General features: G+C 42.3%; 1 protein-coding gene across 1 annotated transcript in view; it reads right to left on the reverse strand.

Moving 5' to 3' along the window:
• The window catches only part of RNF128 (ring finger protein 128), a 39,451-nt gene that overhangs the window by 2,149 nt on the left and 15,949 nt on the right, over positions 1-21,353 (reverse strand). The window contains exons 2-6 of the mRNA XM_082207292.1: positions 11,034-11,281; positions 6,836-6,907; positions 4,579-4,661; positions 1,293-1,389; positions 662-830 (exon numbers count right to left, since the gene is read on the reverse strand). Coding sequence (XP_082063418.1) covers positions 662-830; positions 1,293-1,389; positions 4,579-4,661; positions 6,836-6,907; positions 11,034-11,281 — 669 coding nt within the window. The remainder of the gene's footprint in view (positions 1-661; positions 831-1,292; positions 1,390-4,578; positions 4,662-6,835; positions 6,908-11,033; positions 11,282-21,353) is intronic.

Consider the following 21,353-nt stretch of genomic DNA (forward strand, 5'->3'; position numbering starts at 1 on the left):
GTAGTACCTCGGGTTAAGAACTTTGCACCAGGATGAGAACAGAAACCGTGCGCTGGCGGTGCGGTGGCAGTGGGAGGCCCCATTAGCTAAAGTGGTACCTCAGGTTAAGAACGGTTTCAGGTTAAGAACGGACCTCCGGAACGAATTAAGTTCGTAACCAGAGGTACCACTGTACTTGCGATGTAGAATCAGTATTTAATCGTTTTCCCAGATGCATATATAACCAGGCAACTTTTTGAGTAGTACCACCATTAGCTGTAACCCTGCCACCTTAATGCAGTATTTTGTCAGCAATGAAGTATTTTAAGTGGGCACAATCTGCTAAAAAAGGGAAGAGCTCCAAGGCTCATGTTGGAGGACTGAAGAGAATACACTGGAGTTTACTGGATGTGAACCTCCAGAAGGTGGCAGCAAACACTAGTATTTCTTCGTCATTTTTAACGCATGCCTGCAAAAGCTTAGGGTTCGCACTCCAGTGCAGATAATTTAAAAATAAATAAATAAATCATGTCCTTTATGATTGGAACAGTGAAGTATGCAATTACTAGTGATATGAAGTGCACAATTGCTCTGCATTGCATTGTACTTTGTACTGTTGTTTACTGTTACCATAAAAACATAAGACTCAGAAGTGCTACTGCACAGCCATTAAAATACTTACTTTCTGAAGGGTCCACTTCCTCTTGAACCGGCTCGTCATTCCCCTGGACAGAAGCGTATCCAGATGATCCAGTCTCACTAGGATTCTCCTCATCGGTGTGCGAAGGCATGTTAGAGGGTTCGTTGGAGACAGTGGCTGGCAGAGACTCCGCTCTCTCCTCTTCATCCACCTGCATCAAACAGACTTAATGTCAGGGAGCCTCTACTGTAAAGATGCCACTATTTCTAACTGCCAGCTATCCTCCCACCCTTTTCATGTATCGCTGCTGTTAAGCGCTTTGCAAAAGTTGGGATGTTTTAATGCCGCACAATGTAGCTGCAAATGTATTAATTATATATAGATTTTATGGCTGTAAATGACTTAGAAACTGTTTTGGGCGGTATATAAAGAAATAACGCAAAGTTGCTCAGCGCTGACAAGCCAGCCTGGAACACAATGAGGAGATGCATATGAAATATGCATATTTTGTTTAGTAAATTGGTGGTGGAGGAATTTGTCTCACTGCACCTTTCATTGGGCCCAAATGCCTTCACAAACTTACTACAGCAGCCAAATGTTCAGTTAAGCTGCCGCCTCCTGTCTAGAAGCAGCGGCAAGCCACATGATTCTTAAGCAGGAACTGCAGAGGTACCTCAATTCCCAGCGCCTTGAGTATGTCACATTTACACATGGGGCATGTCCTGTGCTCCAGCAGCCAAGGATCAATGCAGATCTTGTGGAAGAGATGACTGGAAAGGAAAACAAATATTTGTAATGTGACTCAGCAGGTTACAGTAAAACAGTGCTTGCTGAAAAAGAAGAAGTTTGAAACAAATGACATTGTTCAGGAGTGGGCCAGAACCTCAGGTAAATACCCTAAGCCACACAAACACTAAACCATGAAGCGTTTGCCTTTTAGTGGTACAGCAGCATCTTACTGGGAGAAAAGAAACTGCACAAGCTTTGTGGAATTTTGGGGAAGTGGGGAAACACGCGTAGCTAGGATGCAAACCTGTTGATACAGAACCTTGATGGGAAACTTTGGCTCCGAGTAGGGCAAGGGCTCTGTGTGCTCACATGGAGGGTGTTTTGAGTGTCTGCATGTCTGTATGACAAGACCTAGAACAAGTAGAAGGGACCTCTGACCCTCCAAATGATGCTGAACTTCAACTCCCATTCTCCCTGGCCACGCACCATGCTTGCTAGGGCTAATGGGAGCTGTAGTTCAGCAGCACTTGGGAGAGCCACTCCTGACCCAGAGACAGCAGAGACAAAGATGTAGGGCACCCACCACTAGGGAACTACAGAGGACTACTTCTACATTCTGCTTCCCTGTTCAGCTTCCCACCCTTGTAGACTCTCGGTTGACACCACAGAGCTACAGAATGCCACTGCAGGCTCCTCTTCTCTGGTTCCCCTTTATGGCATTCCATGCGCCTGAAAAAAATGGTTTTGCTTTTGAAAATTAGTCCTGTGCGTGCGCGGGTTCATGAGTTTGCAGGTTTCCATTTCAGTTTTGATATTAATCTGTCTGCCATTTAAGGTGGTTAATCTGTCTTTAGTCCTCACTTTCGGAGCAGGACTAAAATAGCACATGCAGAATGCTAGGAGAAAATGGACTTCAGTAATATGCAAATGGGCTGACTTGCATCAGAGCATCTGAACAATTTCTCCACCTGTCAGAGGCTTCCACTGAGCTATCCACATGTTGTTAAGATGTGAAGCCATGGTCATTTTATAAGCACTGAAAAGTGTAATGCAGCCTTAATGTATAGCTACTTTTTTTACAAATACTACGCATGAACTGCTAATCTGTTAAAAACATTGTTTCTTTCAGATTTCGTTTATGTGCATGCACCTAGAATCATAGAATCATAGAATCATAGAGTTGGAAGAGACCACAAGGGCCATCGTGTCCAACCCCCTGCCAAGCAGGAAACACCATCAGAGCACTCCTGACATATGGTTGTCAAGCCTCTGCTTAAAGACCTCCCTGATTAAGGGGAGTGCAGAAGTCATTCAAGACATGTGCAACAAGACATACACTTTGCCACAGGGTATGGTTTTGCTGACATGGTTCGTCTCAGTGAGTAACATGTTACTCCTGAACTTTTGATAGCAGAGGCACACTAACACCCAAAAACTTTTACTTGTGGAATGTGCAAGAGAAAGAACAAGTTCAGTCCTTCTGTGTCTGCATTACTCATTTTCTAGGCATGCCTCCTTCTCATGGTGGGCAATACTGCCACATCACTGCACAGGGAGTGACAGAATGATTGAGTGGCATCCAATGCAGACACACAGTAGAATTACCTTGGCTGACTGGAAGGAAGAGAATGCTACAACACTCTTGTGGCAGGCTAGTGTGCTCAACAGAGTTTGGAAGTTACTGAGTTGGCCAGTAGCTACAGGGGCAGGTTTACAAATTCTAGGAAACAAATAGTATCTGTCGCTATTTAAAAGCTCTCTTTTCTACATATGGTAATTTTGTTAGTGAAAATTTTACTTAATTAAAAATTACCAAACAATTGAAGCAAGTTTTCTTTTATGGATTTGCAGCTAAAATATTTACCATTCTTGAGTGCACTCAAGGTTTTTTGATTCTTGTTTTGGTATAAGCACCAATCTGCTGCCTTAATTCTCACCCCCATCAACGTCACATCTGCCAGTTCTTTTAAACATACTCAACCAAGGCCTTGTGCCCTATTGCTGCATCAAATTGTTGCTGCGATACACCAGAGATGCAACATCATTGCTCAAAGCCAACTGCTCATATAATCCTTGGTTCCTTTTAAAAGATTAAAGCCTTAATCCTTTGAAAACATTAAAGGTCTTGGAATTAAAGCATGATAGTAAATCAGGCAGCTGTAAACCAAGTCTGAAAGTAGCTAGAGCAAATCTGGCAGGTAAATTGTCAAGTTAGCTAAATCAGGTTCCATCTGTAAAGTGCAGTAAAAGTTGTTGTGTTTGTTGTTTATTCAGTTTATATAGCACCCTTTATCTGAAGATCCCATGTAATAATTTACATAGTATAATAATAATTTTTAAAAATCATAGAAAACATTTTAACAGTCCCCTTTTAAAGACCATAGATTGTTTAACAGCCGAAGGCCTGGGTAAAGGGAAATGTTTTCATCTGGTGTCTAAAATTATGAAGTCATCACCACTACCATCATGCTTTTCCTTCCCTGCTCACAAACTGCCAGCAGCAAATGGGAAAAAGAAGATTAACAGGGGTTCAGGTGAACTTTTACTACTTTTTCCACAATGTGCATCCCTGAGTCAGCAACCCTGTGCTACTCATAAAATGAAGGTATGCCTTGAGCTATGGACAAGCTGCTAGGTAGTATAAATGCCTCTGGCAGCAAAGCTATCTGGCTTGCCTAAAAGATTATTTGGGCTAGAAATTTTCATCATTGTGTTTTAGAAGCTAGATTTCAACAGGAGATACAATAAAGGAAGTTCCTGAACTGCCATAAACATCACACCTATAAGAATCCTTCTTTGGGAGACACCCAATGATGCCAGCAAATAACTGGACTCCTGTGCAAACCCAGCTTGAGAGCTGTAGAAATATGAAATAAAAAGCCCTCACAATCCTACCTTTTTGCATTTACTTCGTGGCTCTCCTGGCAGAAGAACACGATTGAGAGCAGGGGAGGCCCATGCGATGCTTTCCAGATGTTGTGGGTTCCAACTACCTTCACTGAAGAGTAATAGTTGTAGTCCACAATATCTAGAGAACAACATGTTGGCAGCACCCACTGACCTACAGCTTTGGAAAGTTAACACTAACCCTGCTTATCTGAAGAGTGGAATAAAATAAATAAAAGCCTTTACAACTTCAGTGTATATAAAGAGGAATGAAGACAGACATGACAAAATGGTCAGAATGTTTTAGCATGAGAATGTAACTGGGGGGTGGGGAATTAACCTACTTGCACGTTAAAATTCGCACAACATCATTTGGCTTGTACACTTCAATGCACACAGCACAGGTATCAGGATCAGCACCGGTTTCCTAAAGAAATGGGGGGAAAAACATCCTTGTTAGAGATCTTTGTTTTAAGCAAGCATGATAGCATTTAGCAAGTGTGGTAGTCACAGAACAGGGAGTGGAACACTAGACTTGCAGTATTCCAAAATAGTATTCTACAGTTGTGGTGAGTTTTAAGAATACTTTTTTGCTTTTTATCTCCAGAGCATTAAGGGTAATATCTACAAGACGTGCTTTAGCAAAAAGGAAGACCAAAATATATGTAATGGAATCTATTCCATCAAAGTTATTTTACTTTTGCAGTCTTGTAGAATTCAGTCTAGTATAAAAATACTGCAAAAAGTCAAAGTTGGTTCTAAAACTGAAGCATAGCCTTTCAGTGTTCCTCCTCCAAACAAACTATAAATGTTGTCTATCATTTCCACCCAACCTTTAAGTAAGGACTATTCAATGGTGTTTAAAAATGTGCAAAGCAGTTTTAACAGGCTCTTATCCTTTTATACCTATTTGAGAAATTCATGGCTACAAAAACATCTCTTTGCTGCGGGTAAAGAGGGGTCACAAACTGACCTAGTGCAATATTAATGGTTTCTATTATAAAAGAAACAATTTCTGCATGATTATATTAGGAATGTCATTAGGATTAACAAAATATTTTAAGACCAAGGGGAGTTCTCAGTAAGCAGTTTTATACCTATGCGGCACTCAGAGGAGCTTCACAGAATAAGAAAAGTAGAACAAAAATTATTTTTTTAAAAAAATCCCAAGAGATTTAAAATGTTACCATAACTAAAAAGCAGCAACCTAAAATGCAAACGTGGCAACAGGAGAATATTAAACACTAGCTACTTGCTGAAGTTTCCAAATTACTGTGAAGGTAGGTCAGAGAATGTGCACGGATTTTTTAGCTAATAGGTCAGGGATGATTAGTTTTAGCCCAGCAACATCTGGCTATCCTAGGTTGAAGAGCACTGTGGGATCACCACTGAAAGTTTTTGTCTTTCATGTTCTCCCAACAGACATCCTAATATGATGGGACAAGGAGAAAGAAACTCAAAGTTGATCTTAAGATCTGGTACGTGGGGAACCTTTGGCTCTCCAGATGTTGCTGAATATAGCTCCCATTATCTCTAGCCATTAACAATGCTTGCTGGGGCTGATGGGAGGCATTGTAGTGAGTAACATTTGGAGGGACCAAAGTTTCCCTACACCTTGCCTAGCAAGTCTACATGGGAGCAGAGGGCCCTTAAGATAGCCAGGCCCTAATAAGGCAATTTAGGGGCTTTAAAGGCCAAGACAAGCACTTTAAATTGAGCTCAGAAACAGGAAACCTTCAAACTTAATATGGGACTGGAACTATATAATCCAATTGATGGTGTCAGACACAATGCACTTTTTTGTATGTGGATAGAAGATTAAGGTATAATTTTGACAGAGGGCTATATACATATAATTTTGTGTATTATTATTACTACTACTATCATTAATGGTGTTGTCTATATGTTTCTTATCTCTCTGTTCTGTCCGCCCCCCCCTTTTCTTTTTCTGTTCTTCTCTTTCTCCTTTCTTTTTTGTCTTTTTGATTCTATTTGTTACAGATACAGTGGACGCTTGGGTTGCGAACGTGATCTGTGCAGGAAGCACGTTTGCAACCCACAGCGCTGCGTCTGCGCAGGTTGCAATTCAGCGCTTCTGCGCATGAGCAAAACACTTCTGCGAATGTGCCGAAACCCGGAAGTAACCTGTTCCAGTATTTCCAGGTTTGGCACGGTGCGCAACCCAAAACAGCACAACCCGAAGCGTCTGTAAACTGAGGTGTGACTGTACTATTTTATTGTATTGTGAAAACTTTAATAAAAATCTTGGTGGGGTGGGGAGAGAGGCACAAGTCTGGCTGCTATATTTTGGAGTAGCTGAAGGTTGGGCTGTTTTTAAAGGTTGCCTTATATGGAAAGAATTGGAGCTGTCTGTTCTGGAAGAAACTAAAGTGTGGTTAACAGAGGTAAGTTAGTCTGTCTTCACTAGGAGAGGCAAAAAGCAGCATAGCAGTACAGAGTTGGTAAAAGGGTCTACAGGCCACTGCCAACAGCCGAGCACTCAAAGAAGGTGACAGGCCTGAGAACCCACCTAATTGTTCCATCAGTAGAAGCGCAACCCCACCCAGAGCACCATGAACCACTTTCTCTCAGTTACATTACCTTGTCTCCCTGCTTCAGTGTACGTAACTGAAGCTGTCCAATGGCTTTTTTGGCATCTGCTTTCAGCCGTCTCTGTAACAGACAAGCACTAGGTCAACACGAAACTTGCTCTCCCATAAAAATCTATAAACACCAACTGCTACACAATTCATTAACGTTGAATGAGGTGTTTCCATAGGCAGATGGATAACTCTTGCCTAACAGTGGCAACCGGAAGATAATTATGAGCCAAGATATGCATGGAAGTTTAACTGAAGTGTTTATTTAGCATTCCTAAAGAACACTGGAGTTTATTTAGGAGGCAACGCTTGCTTGCCACTAAAGACTAAAGGACATCAAAGTTCTCAAACACAATTCCAATGTTTTCAGAAAGTACTTCTCATTAAAAGTATTAAAAAGGCCTGCAGGGACTGAACACCCCCCCACTTGTTTCAGAATCTCTAATATTCCTTGCATTGACCTCATGTTGGCTATACACAAAACAGATGCAAACATTATCTTTTTGTTCCAGTCATTGGCTTGCAATCACACTCTTGCAAGTCTCTACTGTGTGTTGAATTAAGCCTGTATATCAGTTAAACAAAGTCACCCACCGCCTTTAGCTTGTTTGAAGCAATTTCTAATTGGAAAGGGAAAACGTGTGCATTTGATCTAATCTGGAAAGCTGCAGGCTTTTCTATTCTCTTAACGACAGGAATACTCAAGTATCATGGAGTCTGGTTTGAAATGCACGAATGTATCCTAGCTACCAATCAACTGGAATATTGTGACTCTCTTCCATTTAGCTGATAAGGCAATTGTTACTAAATTTATGGCCCCACCCTTCACCAGCAGGTACAGTACTAGGGTGTTTACAACAGTGTAAAAATTTAAAACAGTTAAAGCAGATTACACTCAGAGGAATAGGCTGGGTCACAGTTGCCACAATGTCAGAAATGAAACTGGATAGGTGGCATTCTCCTCAGCCAACAGAGACTGGCAGATGAGCACAGGCAAGCTAATCAAGTAACTCCTATTGTCCTCAATTTTTGTTTCAGTAGGCCAGCTCCAATCAAAGCTCTGCTTAATTGCCAGGAATGCTACAGCCTTACAGCCACACTCACCGGTCTTTTATCAAAGCTGACACAAACCACTCCCAGATCTGCTCTGATCGGACACAATCCATAGTACAGGAAAAGAAGCTAAAAGAACAAGGAAGTTGTTCTCAAGCCTCATTAATCTGATGCTCAAAAAACTTCAAGGAAATAGTAAGCAATATTTGAAAGAGCATGATATTAGGAGCTTTTGGAAGCCTACAAGATCTGCTGGCAACAGGTTTCCAAAACATGCAGGCGCTGAGGTGTTCAGGATATTTGCAAAATAAATTCCTATATGCATGCTGATGCAGTTTTTCCCGCAAGTTGCTTTTTGGTTTCTAGCACCTCTCCTAAAACCGAAAGCCAACAAGCAAACACATAATAAGCAACAAATCACCTATGGGTTCACTGCTTAAATTTGCCACTAACATTAACTGACTATACAAGATGAGGTCCTTCCCTGATACAAGAAGAGTCTTTCAGTGGCATGTGGCAGAATGGAAATTGTCTCTCATTTACTTAGAGATTAATTGTCATAATGAGCCCTAAAGATTCACATCCTTTTAGGAGGCTATAAATACTGATGAGCCACAATGAATACATTTTTGCACAAATACGACTCATTTATCATCACAACTCGTAATTTCAGCTAGGTTGGTAAGAAGCAAGGGAAAGGCTGTAATTATGCACTAGAAGAACCCGAATGGTAGCCTGCAGTCAGTCACACTGCTGTCTCTCAAAGAGGAGTCAAACCCATTTAGGATGGGGAGGGCACTACAAATTGGACACTTGGCCTTGGCTCCTATCATTGGAAAGATGTGGTACCAGGAACAGCTGCTCTTACTCCTGCAGTAACTCAAAAGATACTGTTTGAGCATTTCCTGGCAAAAACACATCAAAGAACACCAGGCATTCATTAACAGTCCTTGAAGAGTAGGTGACTGCTTGATACCTACATATATATAAAAATAACATAAGTTAGAAGGTAATTGATTTTCAAGAGAGGAGCTTATTACAACAAGGTTATTTTCAGCCAGACCAAACTGATCAGTTAAAAAATTTATCACAAGGCAAATACCCTTCTCTGTCTAAAAATCAGGAAGCCTGAACAGTGTAAATTTCATCTGCCAAGCAAGCACTCTAGTCCCTGTTGTGGTTTCTATTTCCCACATTAGATATTGCTTGAATAGAATGCTTGAGAGGGGAACTTAATTACCAACACAGAATACGCAAAGCTGACTAGCCAGGAAATACTAAAGAAACACAAAATAAGTGGGAATATTTTATCCCTTTCAGCCTTTCATCATGATAATGCTAGGCATACAAAAGAAACTGTTATGCAGTTGTAGCAGTGAAATCTACCATAAGCATTCAGATTTCAGTAGAATAGAGGTGTGGAGATGCAGAAAGAAAAGCGAAATGGAACCACTAGTACATTTCCAAAAATTAGTAGGAGGGGAGTCTAAGTACTTCACATCCCTATCACCTCTCAGTGACCAAGCTAACCTCCCTTGTCCAAGATAAACGACTGGGCTTGTCAACTTTTGGGGGCCTGTGGGTACCTCTGGACTAGGATTGATGTCCTAATCAATTTTCCTTCCCCTATCTTCCCTGGAACTTTTTGCATATAAATTAAAGTGTATTGCAATAATTGCTAGTCTTTATTGATGCCCCCAAATAAACTTTCCATATGTTCCCATGCCCAGCGGCAGTCCTTACTTGCTATGGTCAAGAAGCTATAAGAGTACAATAGGCATTCCCGGTTGTCACATCCTACCCCTTGTAGCGGGATGCGGGTGGAGCTGTGGTCTAAACCATTGAGCCTAGGGCTTGCCAATCAGAAGGTCATCGGTTCAAATCCCCGCGACGGGGTGAGTCCCCGTTGTTCGGTCCCAGCTCCTGCCAACCTAGCAGTTTGAAAGCACATCAAAGTGCAAGTAGATAAATAGGTACCGCTCCAGCGGGAAGGCAGACGGTATTTCCTTGCGCTGCTCTGGTTTGCCAGAAGCGGCTTAGTCACGCTGGCCACACAACCTGAAAGCTGTAGGCCGGCTCCCTCGGCCAGTAAAGCGAGATGAACACCGCAACCCCAGAGTCATCCGCGACTGGACTTAACTGTCAGGGGTCCCTTGACCCTTTACCTTTACCCCTTGGAGCACCCAGAATCACATTACATGAAGAATTCACCTTGCATATAAGGAACTTCAATCAAGTGGACTCGATGGCCCTTGTGGTCTCTTCCAACTCTATGATTCTATGATTCTATGATTCTAAGTATTTAAACCATCTATTTATTAGAAGCGCAGCTGATTGGGAAACCGGGAGACACTGCTTACTGGGCTTTGCATGGGTGATAAAGAGTTCTAGAGAGACTACTAGACTAATTAGCAATTCCCTGCATAGACTTTGAAAATCCAAGACAACACTCTCAATGTGTAAACATCACAGAACAGAGCTAACTTGTTTAGTTAATGAGATTCAAGCCTCCTTCTTAAGTTGCATATAAAGAGGTGAATCCACCATTTAAGACTCATGGAACCATGATTAATCTTAACACAGATTTTATGTAGCATGCTGGCAGAAGTGAGTTGTGATAAACAGCAGCAACTGACCCCCTGAATCCAGCATTTTCTACACACCTGAGAAAAGTAAGCTTTAGCAAATGTCTTCACATGTCTTCAGGAGTAGGGGTGTACATTTCGCCATAAACATGAGGCTGTGAGAGAACCAGTGTCTACTAACAAGCAGAGGCAAGTTAGAGCAAAAATACTGGGACAATAAAGCCCAGAAAATGCCCTGTTGGGTCAAATGAAAGGCCCATCTAGTCTAGCATGCTGTTCTCAGTATTGAACCAAAGGCCGATGACATGTGTGCATCAGAGATTCCCAGCAATTGGAATTCAGAGGCATCCTTCTGCCATCCTGCGAGGGACTATTACTGAGGCATCTATAAGTCCAGAACATTGCCTGTAGGGCCTCAGCTGCTAAAGCAAGATCAACTATAGCATGCTGGAGCACTTAGCATATGTTATGTCAGTGTTACATCAGAAGGCCAGTGTTGATTTTGCTATGTAAATTGGCACATCCAGACTCTCCAGTGAAGAATGCATATGAGAAACTCACCTGTCGCCTGTTCTGAGCCCTTGCAAGTCTAAGCCTCCTTGCAGAATAAAATATAAAGTACCCGACAGTGGCTGCTGTGACGATGAAGAAAGACACAGAAACAAAGAAGATGGAGTAGTTATTCATCCATGATCCGTGTTTTTTCCCCACTTCAATAACCATGGTCACTTGGTAGCCTTGTTCCAGCCTACGGAGGATTTCAATGCCTTTTGCATGGCTAATCATAATGGCCACAGTGTTTCCCGTACCTGTGAGAAAAAGAGGTCTGAGAGTTAGATTTCCCTACCAAAGTTGAGTATTAACCTATAAAAACCCATTTAGTATTCTATATTTGTTCTCCTTTAATTTTAGGCAATATACGTAAGTCAGGACAGTTGCCTTGAATGAAAAACAATGGCAGGCATGTCCAACTTTCAAGAGACTGCAATCTACTCCCACTATAAAAAAATGGCAGTGGTATATCCATTAAACTGACCGTAGTTGTTGAGGGTTTTTTTGGTGGGGGGTGTGGCAGGATCCCACAATTGACCACGATCAACCACAGGATTCCCCCCCCCATAAGATTGTGATTGACCTGTTGGACGCCCCTGAACTATGGGAACTATACCCTCCTCCTCTGCCAAAAAAAAACCTTAGGACATTTTTATGGGATCTGCTCCTGGATTTGTTGGAGGGCGCACATGGTTTTTTGGGGGGTGGGGGGTTGGTTGTCAAAAGCCAAGGTGGCATGTTACCGACTCTTGGCATATTTTTGCACTGAGGTTATTGATTGGAGGGCCAGGATGTCTGATAGTTTAGTCCAGGGTAGAAAAACCTTCCTTCTGTAAAGTATACCACAAGACTCAACATCTATTTTTGTGCAAGGTTGCTCACATTGGAAAAGAACATAGCAAAGCAGCAGTTCAAAACAATGGCCAACTAACAGTATCTGCTGGGGACCTTGGAGAGCTGCAGCCATGGATCTCTCTAAACAGAAGACAGTCTTGTCTACTCAATTGAGAAAAAGTGTGCTCTTTCTAATATATCACTATTTAGTCTGTGCACAATCAAGGTACATGCTGATGCCTTTTATTTATTTACTCTGCCATGTCGGCGTGGGATTACTTCCTACACAGTGCTGAGTACTGTTTTACTTAAGAACATTATTACAATTGCAAAGGTCAGCTATTGTTATGAAAGTCAAGCCACAGACCTGAGGATGTAATGAAAGAGCAAGATGACTTTAAAAAAATAAAATCCCACTGTGGATCAATAGAAGCACAGACTGTCTGAAATAGTAACCGAATTGCAACGTATCTCTGGCTGCTTAGAACTAAGCTTAAACTCAACAGAATACAGAAAAGGGCTCTTCTCTGATATGTACAGAGAAAATATATAATAGCAACATCTAACAAGGACAAACACATCATGGGAGCATAATTTACTGCACAGTTATGACAGCAAGTAAACCCAGCGGTGTCATAATAGAACCACAAAACATTACAGTTCCTCTTACGACAGTCGAAGTCAAAGGCATCAAAAGGGTTTCAATACAGTGGTACCTCGGGTTAAGTACTTAGTTCGTTCCGGAGGTCTGTACTTAACCTGAAACTGTTCTTAACCTGAAGAACCACTTTAGCTAATGGGGCCTCCTGCTGCTGCCGTAGCACGATTTCTGTTCTCATCCTTAAGCAAATTTCTTAACCGGAGGTACTATTTCTGGGTTAGCGGAGTCTGTAACCTGAAGTGTATGTAACCCGAGGTACCACTGTATATCTCTTTTCATATTGCTGCATATTTGTTAATAGAGACTGAATATGTATTACCAATTTGTGATAATTGAACCACCATTTTAAGTTCAAAGAAGTTCTTTAAAAGTGCAGCTGTGTTAATATAATCTTTGACCAATATTGTTTTATTAGATTATTAAGAGACTAGACCTAAGCAGCTCAATTTTATCTGCAAGTATAGAACAGCTATTCAGAATTAAACAAAAGAAAAGCCCCACAAAAGCAGCTAAGGTAACCGCTTCCATGTGAATGTAGGAAAGTAGGTTAGCCCAACATGACAATTTGATAAAACATTTCCTTGTATACCCCATTTAAACTCTCTATACACTAATCACCGATTAAATTATACAGCATGAGGGCTAAACTATGAGTTTTGGTATATGTTTTGAACAGAAATGCAATAAATTTGATTTAAGCATTGGTCAGCTGGGGACTGAAAAAAAGGACATTTAACATATCCTGGGACTGCAAAGCTGTAGGGAAGCAAACTAAGGAACCACTCTTGCCTCCCAGTAATAAATGTCATTGCAAGGGGGAGAGCTGCCGGGCCTCACCCAGAAGCAGCAGTAGCAGCTGACTGGCACTGGCTTCCCCTGTCTTTGCCCACAAGAATACTTGGCTCCCAAATGTTGCTTGCACTGAGATACAGAGCGCAACAGAAGCTTACTCTACCACTATCAGCCAAAGAACAAACAGCTATCATGAGGGGCTGCACATCGCTTCTCCCAGGGAGAACGCTCTGTCACAAGAGACTAGGGCCTTGACATCTTTCCGCAGGGCCTGCAAGACAGAGCTGTTCCACCAGGCCTTTGGTCAGGGCGCAGCCTGACTCCCTCCTTTGGCAATCTCCACAGAACTTTAGCTTAATGGTTGCCATCAATTTGATTTGAATTAATTTTTATAATGGAATGTTTTTAGAATGTTGTACTATTTTATTGTTGTTAGCCGCCCTGAGCCTGGCTTCGGCTGGGGAGGGCAGGACATAAATAAAATTTATTATTAATATTTATTATTAACATAGTAGCATGATAAAAGACCAGACAAGTTCAATGTTTGGGACAAACTTTCTGTGCTTTTTTCTTTCTTCCATCCTAAAAATGTCAGGCCCTTTAAAAGTATTATTTCAGGAATGTAATTAAGTATAATTCAGAATACAGAAAAGGTGCCTGCTTAAAACATTTTTGTTCAGGCAAGTCTATCCAGACATGTAGAAGCACCTACATGTATTTTCTCTCTTTTTAGCTACTGGTTGACTTTAAAAATCTTTTAACTGTTTTAAACTATCAATTTCTAACCGTTTTTCACTGATAATTTATATGTAAACTTAAGAGCTTTTCTTATGGCTATAAGAAAGCAATATAGTGGTACCTCGTGTTACATACGCTTCAGGTTACAGACTCCACTAACCCAGAAATATTACCTCGGGTTTATAACTTTGCTTCAGGATGAGAACAGAAATCGTGCTCCGGCGGCTCGGCGGCAGCGGGAGGCCCCATTAGCTAAAGTGGTGCTTCAGGTTAAGAACAGTTTCAGGTTAAGTACGGACCTCCAGAACGAATTAAGTACTTAACCCGAGGTACCACTGTATATACATTTTGTAAATGAAATAAACACTATTGTCTCAGATTGAGAGGGACAGCAGGCAACAGCCTACCGGGAAGCTCTCTTCCCTCTGTTGATTACCACCACCAGTTGAGTTGAGCTGCCCTGCATTGTCTACCTATCAACATTTTCTTGTTTCAAACTGGAGTACCAGTTCCTTCATGCACAAAGTCCAAGCCTCAACCTGCCTCCAAGCTCTAATGAGAACTGCAATTATGGCAGCAAAGAGTGGCTGGGAGGGGCTGCTGATGCGCTGCAACCAAGTTAAGGCTATGTGGAAGGACATTATCTCCCACACGAACTTGCCTGGGAGAGGCCCTTCTCTCAATCCCACCCGCCTCATAGGCACACTCAGTGGGGATGCAGGAAAGGGCCTTTTTGGTGGCTGCTCCCATACTCTGGAACTCCATCCCTAGAGAAGCTAGACTTCTTCCCTCAGGTTTTCTTTCTGCCAGCAGGTAAAGACCTTGTTATTCCAACAAGTCTTTAGGAACTGACTGTTCCTAAAGAAAGGGATGGTGCTGTGATGTTTTTATTGCTGGGATAGCTCAGTCAATAGAGCAATCTGAGGGTTGAAGATTTGGTCCTTACTATGGGGCAAAGGATTCCTGCATTTCAGAGGGTTGGACTAAATGATCCTCCAAGTCCCTTCCGACTGTATAATTCCACGATTCTATGTATTTTTAATGGCTCTGTTTTTATATTGTTTTAATCCTTTTAAGTTTGGGCTTTTCCATTTTATCTGTGTCTTCTATTTTTATTTGTAAGCAAGTCCTGGTTCAGGAGAAATGCAGGATATTAAATCAATCAATCAATCAATCTGCAATCAGCGTTCTACTCATGCAAAAGAACATTCAAATGAAATATTAAATGGTATGTTTGATACAGAACTTTGAGACTGCTGGATACTCCCGAACACCTGTTCAACCACAAAACAAAAACAACCCTAGGAATATCAATTAAATATTGGACTATAAGAAAGCACAAGTATTGCCACCAGTGATGCTTGAACACTTCTACCAACAAGAAATATATAACCTTGAATCTCATTCTCCAACTCTCAACGAGAAAATGTGGCCAGACTGGCAGGCATACAGCCTACCTGGATAAAAACAAAGCAATCTCTCCAAGCGTATGTGAGACAGCACCTGTAATTATGTACAACAGCATCCGCTTTTGTGTTCAGCCCAGATATAGAACAAAGGGCAGAGGCAGCAAAGCAGGGCCATGTAGTCTTGTGCCTGTAATAATCAGTGTGGAGGAGGAATCAGGAAAGCCTGCTACATTATCGCTACCTTCCCACAGAACTAGCCATAGAATGCCATCTTGCAGAGCACGTTATCTCTCCAGCAGATGTGCACCGGGTCAAATCGTAACTAATTGGGGTATACAATAAATCATGACTCAATAGCAAAAGTGAGCCTCCCTGGCAACTGTCCATCTCATAGAAGGCAGAACAGCCTCAAACTCCTACCTTCAGGGCATCCTCCTGTGGGAGGTTTGCCTGGCACCTGCACTGGTATCTTTCAGGCACTAGGAAATTGGTTTTTTATTTTAGTTTTTTTATCTTAGGCATTTTACTTAGTAATTACATTTATATCTTTCCTTCCTTCCTTCCTAAGGAGGTAAGTCCTTTTAATGTTATCATGATTCATGATGATGAATCTGTACCTAGCTTTCTGCAAAATCAACACAGTGCACAAAATCAACACGGTACAAAATAAAAAGTACAGCTGGAATGGAATTTATGGTTGCTGTTGAGCAGTTGCAGTTATTTTGCTCTTATTGTAATTACAACTGCACTGTTTAGAATGCATTGTTGTAATTCTATAGCATGCCATCCTGAGAAACAGAATATAAAATTATAAAGGCTTGGCTTTCTCACTTCCTTCTTCGTGGAGAAATGTAGGCGAATTGTTCTATAAAGATTTTATATTAATCAAAGATGCACCGTCATGTGCTATGGGACAGAGTGCAGCTACTGGCAATTTTCAGCAATGGATGATCTAAACAATACACCAGCAAAGTAGTTTGTTCTATCCCACAAGTGCACAGAAACCACTTGGCTGACTCAGGTTTCCCATTACTTTCCAGGATCAGATCAAATTACAAACCAATGCATTTACAAATGACCCAGAGCCCAATTGAGGCCCAACAGTCAACATATTGTGTGTGTGCACATGCCGCAGTAAACTCATGCCAATATATCATTAGGAGGCTCCAGTACCCTCAAGCTGGCAATATGAACTCATAGGTACATTTCTAGACATGGACTCTCTCTTTAAAAAGAGAAAGAAGCATTACTGTACACTTTTGGAAACATTGCTCTAGGACAGTTTTATGTTCTAAGGCCTTTAACACTCAAGTGCAAAAGCAAGCAGCCAGGAAGCTGCCAATACTTTCAAACAAGGTGTTACTGTTCTCAAGTATTACTTTTTCCTGCTTTGACTACCACCATCTCTTTTGTGAGATTATATATTCATCTTTTTCAGGCATGCTTCCCTTAAGCATTGCCATGGCTACAAACATTTCATTCTGACATAAAAGTCTGCCCCAATCTCTTCAGCAAGCAGAATTGTCTGTAACATCACCTCTGATCAGTTTCTTATTAAGGAAAAGAGTTGTTTCTTATTAAGGGGGGGAAAGGGCTTTTTTGAATTGTTCTTTCAAATCCAGTTTTGTAGTGTTAGCATATATTAAACCACTGACATCTGCTGCTGTATTTTTCTAAGGAAAAATATGATTTATAAAAATGCATTGTTTCATAAAAAATTAGTAACAGTGAATACCAGTCAAATATGCACGTTTTAACCTTTTCTTTCCACATGGAAGTCAGCAAGCAAGGTATAATTTACTAGACAATATAAATGTATATTTCCTGGGGAAAGCTAAGATTAATATATTAAAATTCAGCATTTTTCCCTCTCTAATTTTAACAATGTAAGACATACGCTACTGAAAGTTGAGTTGCTGTGTTTTAAAATATTGACTATCCTAGTAAAACTTTGCATTTGTTTAAACGTAACATTTAAACCGCATCAAGAATGGTGGCCTTTGCTTATAAGCAATAAAGTCTGCCTGGCTTGATTTTTATCTTAAAACATTATAGCAATTTGTTTTGGGGTAGGGGTGGGGTGGGGGGTTGGCTATGGGGGAAAACCCAGAATAAATGTAAAATAGGTTGGGGAGGGTTAGTTTTGTTTACTGAACTTAATCAAATCCCAATCATTTAAGGTATCAGATAACTTTCTGTAATTCCTAGAATTGTAGCTTTGGGAGAAGTCTGATAATGTTTGGCTGACATCTGAAGGGTGGATATGCCCAGGCTTTACTGACAGTGAATATTTTAGAGCACTTCATACATTAGAGGATAATACACGAAAGATAGCTCAAGAAGGGGCACAAAATCTAGACTCACCCTTATTTCCAGTTCCAGTGCTAAGTACTGTACGCTATATTGGATGATGCCCAATAGTAGTCATACTTTGAGCAGACGCATTGAAAGCAATGGACCTACCGTATTTTTCGCTCTATAAGACGCACCTTTCCCATCCTAAAAAGTAAGAGGAAATGTGTGGGCGTCTTATGGAGCGAATGTAGACAGGAGGCTCTGCTCAGCGCTCCCTTTAAAGAGCAGCCCTTCCCTCCTCGGGGAAAAGCCCCCAAGAGCCGCACACGCTCTACATGGCTCTTTAAAGGGAGTGCGGCGCTTGGGGGAGCCTTAGCCGCACGCAGACTCTCCCAGGCAGGGGAAGAATTCATGCACTGCCTGGGAGAGGCTGCACGCGTCTATCCCAGAAGCCAGGACAGCAAGCAGGATCGTGGAGCTGCGATCCCGCTTGCTGTCCTGGCTTCTGGGATTCAGAATATTTTTTTCTTGTTTTCCTCCTCCAAAAACTAGGTGTGTCTTATGGTCTGGTGCGTCTTGTAGAGCAAAAAATAAGGTGCTCCAAGTTGTACTTGGACAATCACCTATTATTCAGTTAACAATTTGCACAAGGTGAACAAACCTGGAGGCATCAAGTCTACTCTAATAGGAAGTTCTTTGGGGGGAAACTTGCCACTAAGGGTTCCTGAACACTTCACAGCAGAATGTATCTGGGAAGCAATTCCAGAAACTCATTTTCTCACTGAACAGCTGTAAAGCAGTAGGGAGGAAATAATTTGCAGCAGAAGAGCAACCATTCCCCCTTGCAAGCCCCTTCTTTTAGCCATTTCCAACTGCTTTGCAGCAAAAATGCTTGAAATTGGCAGCAGGGGAGAGGTACACAGAAAGAGTCAGGATAAGCACCCACCCAGGCACTTCAGCGCTCTAGGGCAGGGGTCAGCAAACTTTTTTAGCAGGGGGCCGGTCCACTGTCCCTCAGACCTTTGGGGGGGACAGACTATATTTGGGGGGGGTGCAAGAGCAACACAAGCCCCGGTGGCTGCTTACCTGTGCCTTGCGAGCATCAGGGGCTGGTGGCAGTGGAGGGACGATGAGCAGAGCACGAAAGGGCTCCAGAGAGGGGCTGCTTAAAATGGCGGCCGCTCGAGCACTGCTGCTTCTGCTGCTGCTGGCACCAACAAAGCCCAGCCCCCTTCCTCCTCTAGGCAGGGTGGGGAGAAGCATCATGCAAAGACACCTTTGTAAAATGCCCTGTGATCCTTGGACAAATGGTGGTACTCAATAGAATTTTTTTAAGTAAAATAAAATAAAATAAAATAAAATATATATGATGCCTTACCTAGGAGTATTCACTTAATTTTTAGAAGGGGCCATGCTACCACTACAAAATGTGCATTTCACACTTGTAACCTCCTAAACTTCCAAGTAAATACCAATTTTCATAGCACTGCATTGTACTGCCAACTTAAATGGTATCGTTATTATCTGATGTAAATATGGTCATACGTTGGAAGTCGAATGGCATCCATTCCAGAAGTCCGTTTGACTTCCAAAAAGTTTGAAAACCAACAAGTGGCTTCTGATTGGCTGCAGGTTTTTGACTGTTCGGGAGCCGAAATGTGTGAGTTCCAAGGCATTCAGCAACCAAGGTACGACTTTATTGCATTCAGTACAGTGATACCTAAGGTTAAGTACTTAATTCATTCTGGAGGTCCGTTCTTAATCTGAAACTGTTCTTAACCTGAAGCACAACTTTAGCTAATGGGGCCTCCTGCTGCCGCCGTGCTGGCGGAGCACGATTTCTGTTCTCATCATGAAGCAAAGGTCTTAACCTGAAGCACTATTTCAGGGTTAGCGGAGTCTGTAACCTGAAGCATATGTAACCCGAGGTACCACTGTATACCTAAGAGCAGCTTGGGACTAAAAGTGATACCTTGCAGAACTCACTTTGGATTCAGTGAGTCTGCATTGCTATGAAAGTGTCTTAAAACTATCCAGCTGAACCACAAATTATTCCTTTAACCCCATGGTTTTCAACCAGTGTGTCCTGGCACCCTGGGGTAGCTTGAATAATAATCAGGGGTGCCATGGGCAACACTGGCCTCTGTCCCTCTTTCCTTCCTTCTCTCCCTCCTCTGATGCCCTCTCGCATCTCTGCCTCCCAAAGGCTTGTGTGGATGTTGCAGCAGCCCTAACTACAACTCCCCAGGCTGGCCAAGGGGAGCAAGCAAACAGGTGAGGGAACCCAGCCAGCCAGTCCTTGCTGTTGGGAATGGATAGACAAGTCCCAGGCCCCTGTGGGGCAGTGTGAGGAGGCACCTCTCTTTGGGGTGGGGTGGGGGCAGGAAGCTCAGAGATCGGGGCAGCAGCGGCTGCTGCCTGGAAGACTCCCAAGGAGAGGGGAGAGGAAGCTGGGGGAACTCTACAAGGGAGGGTGAGAGGCTGCCAGTTCTGCAAGCAAGGGGTGATGACATAACCGGGCTCCTGAGCCCCACAGGGATGCCACAGAAAGAATGTAGTTGGTCAAGGGGGCCATGGACTCAAAAATGTTGAAAACCTCTACTTTAACCACCTTGAAGTAAAAACTGAAAGGTTGTCCCATATGCACAACGATATAGTTGGCTCCCATCACATATTTGTTGAACAAGTACCAGCAGCTCTGACTTCACAGGTCTCTATTCTAACAGCACTCAGAGCCTCTTCTTAGACATTGTTGAAACTAGATTAAACAGCTGATCATTAAGCCTAAATATTCCTAGTAATTAAGCCATTCAATAGTTTTTCCATAGCCTGAGCAAAAATTTATCACCCACCACTCAAAACCAATCACCCACCCCATAATCTAACCTATCCTCTCTGGTAAATTCTCTCAAGAAGTTAGAGGAGAATCAAACCTCATCATTTTTTATTACAGCTACTGTACATACTTGAAAAATGTAGAGTAGCCAGTCTCTGCTGAATACTGCAGAGGTAAACTTGTGTTTAGGGTTTGCTACTTCAGATGGCAGATGAGGCTCACACACTATTGCACATATAAAGCCTGATGTCATGCAAATGAGCCTGCTCCAAAATGTTAGCTTTCTAATTGAAGGTTTTGGGGTTGTTGTTTTTTTTTTAACCAAGGAGCATTCAGACATGCAAACCCCCAGCAGCAGTGTGAAGTTGTTCAACAGAGATATCTGGCCAAAACCAAATTATTAAAATGGTTCATTTAACCATTAAGTAAGTAAACGGTAGGGACGTGGGTGGCGCTGTGGGTTAAACCACAGAGCTAGGTCGGCGGTTCGAATCCCCAAGACGGGGTGAGCTCCCGTTACTCGGTCCCTGCTCCTGCCAACCTAGCAGCTCAAAAGCACATCAAAGTGCAAGTAGATAAATAGGTACCGCTCTGGCGGGAAGGTAAACGGTGTTTCTGTGTGCTGCTCTGGTTCGCCAGAAGCGGCTTAGTCATGCTGGCCACAAGACCTGGAAGCTGTCTGCGGACAAATGCCGGCTCCCTCAGTCTATAGAGCAAGATGAGCGCCGCAACCCCAGAGTCGTCCGCGACTGGACCTAACGGTC

The sequence above is a fragment of the Podarcis vaucheri genome (genome assembly GCF_965113315.1).
Source record: "Podarcis vaucheri genome assembly, chromosome: Z".
NCBI classification, from domain to species: Eukaryota; Metazoa; Chordata; class Lepidosauria; order Squamata; family Lacertidae; genus Podarcis; species Podarcis vaucheri.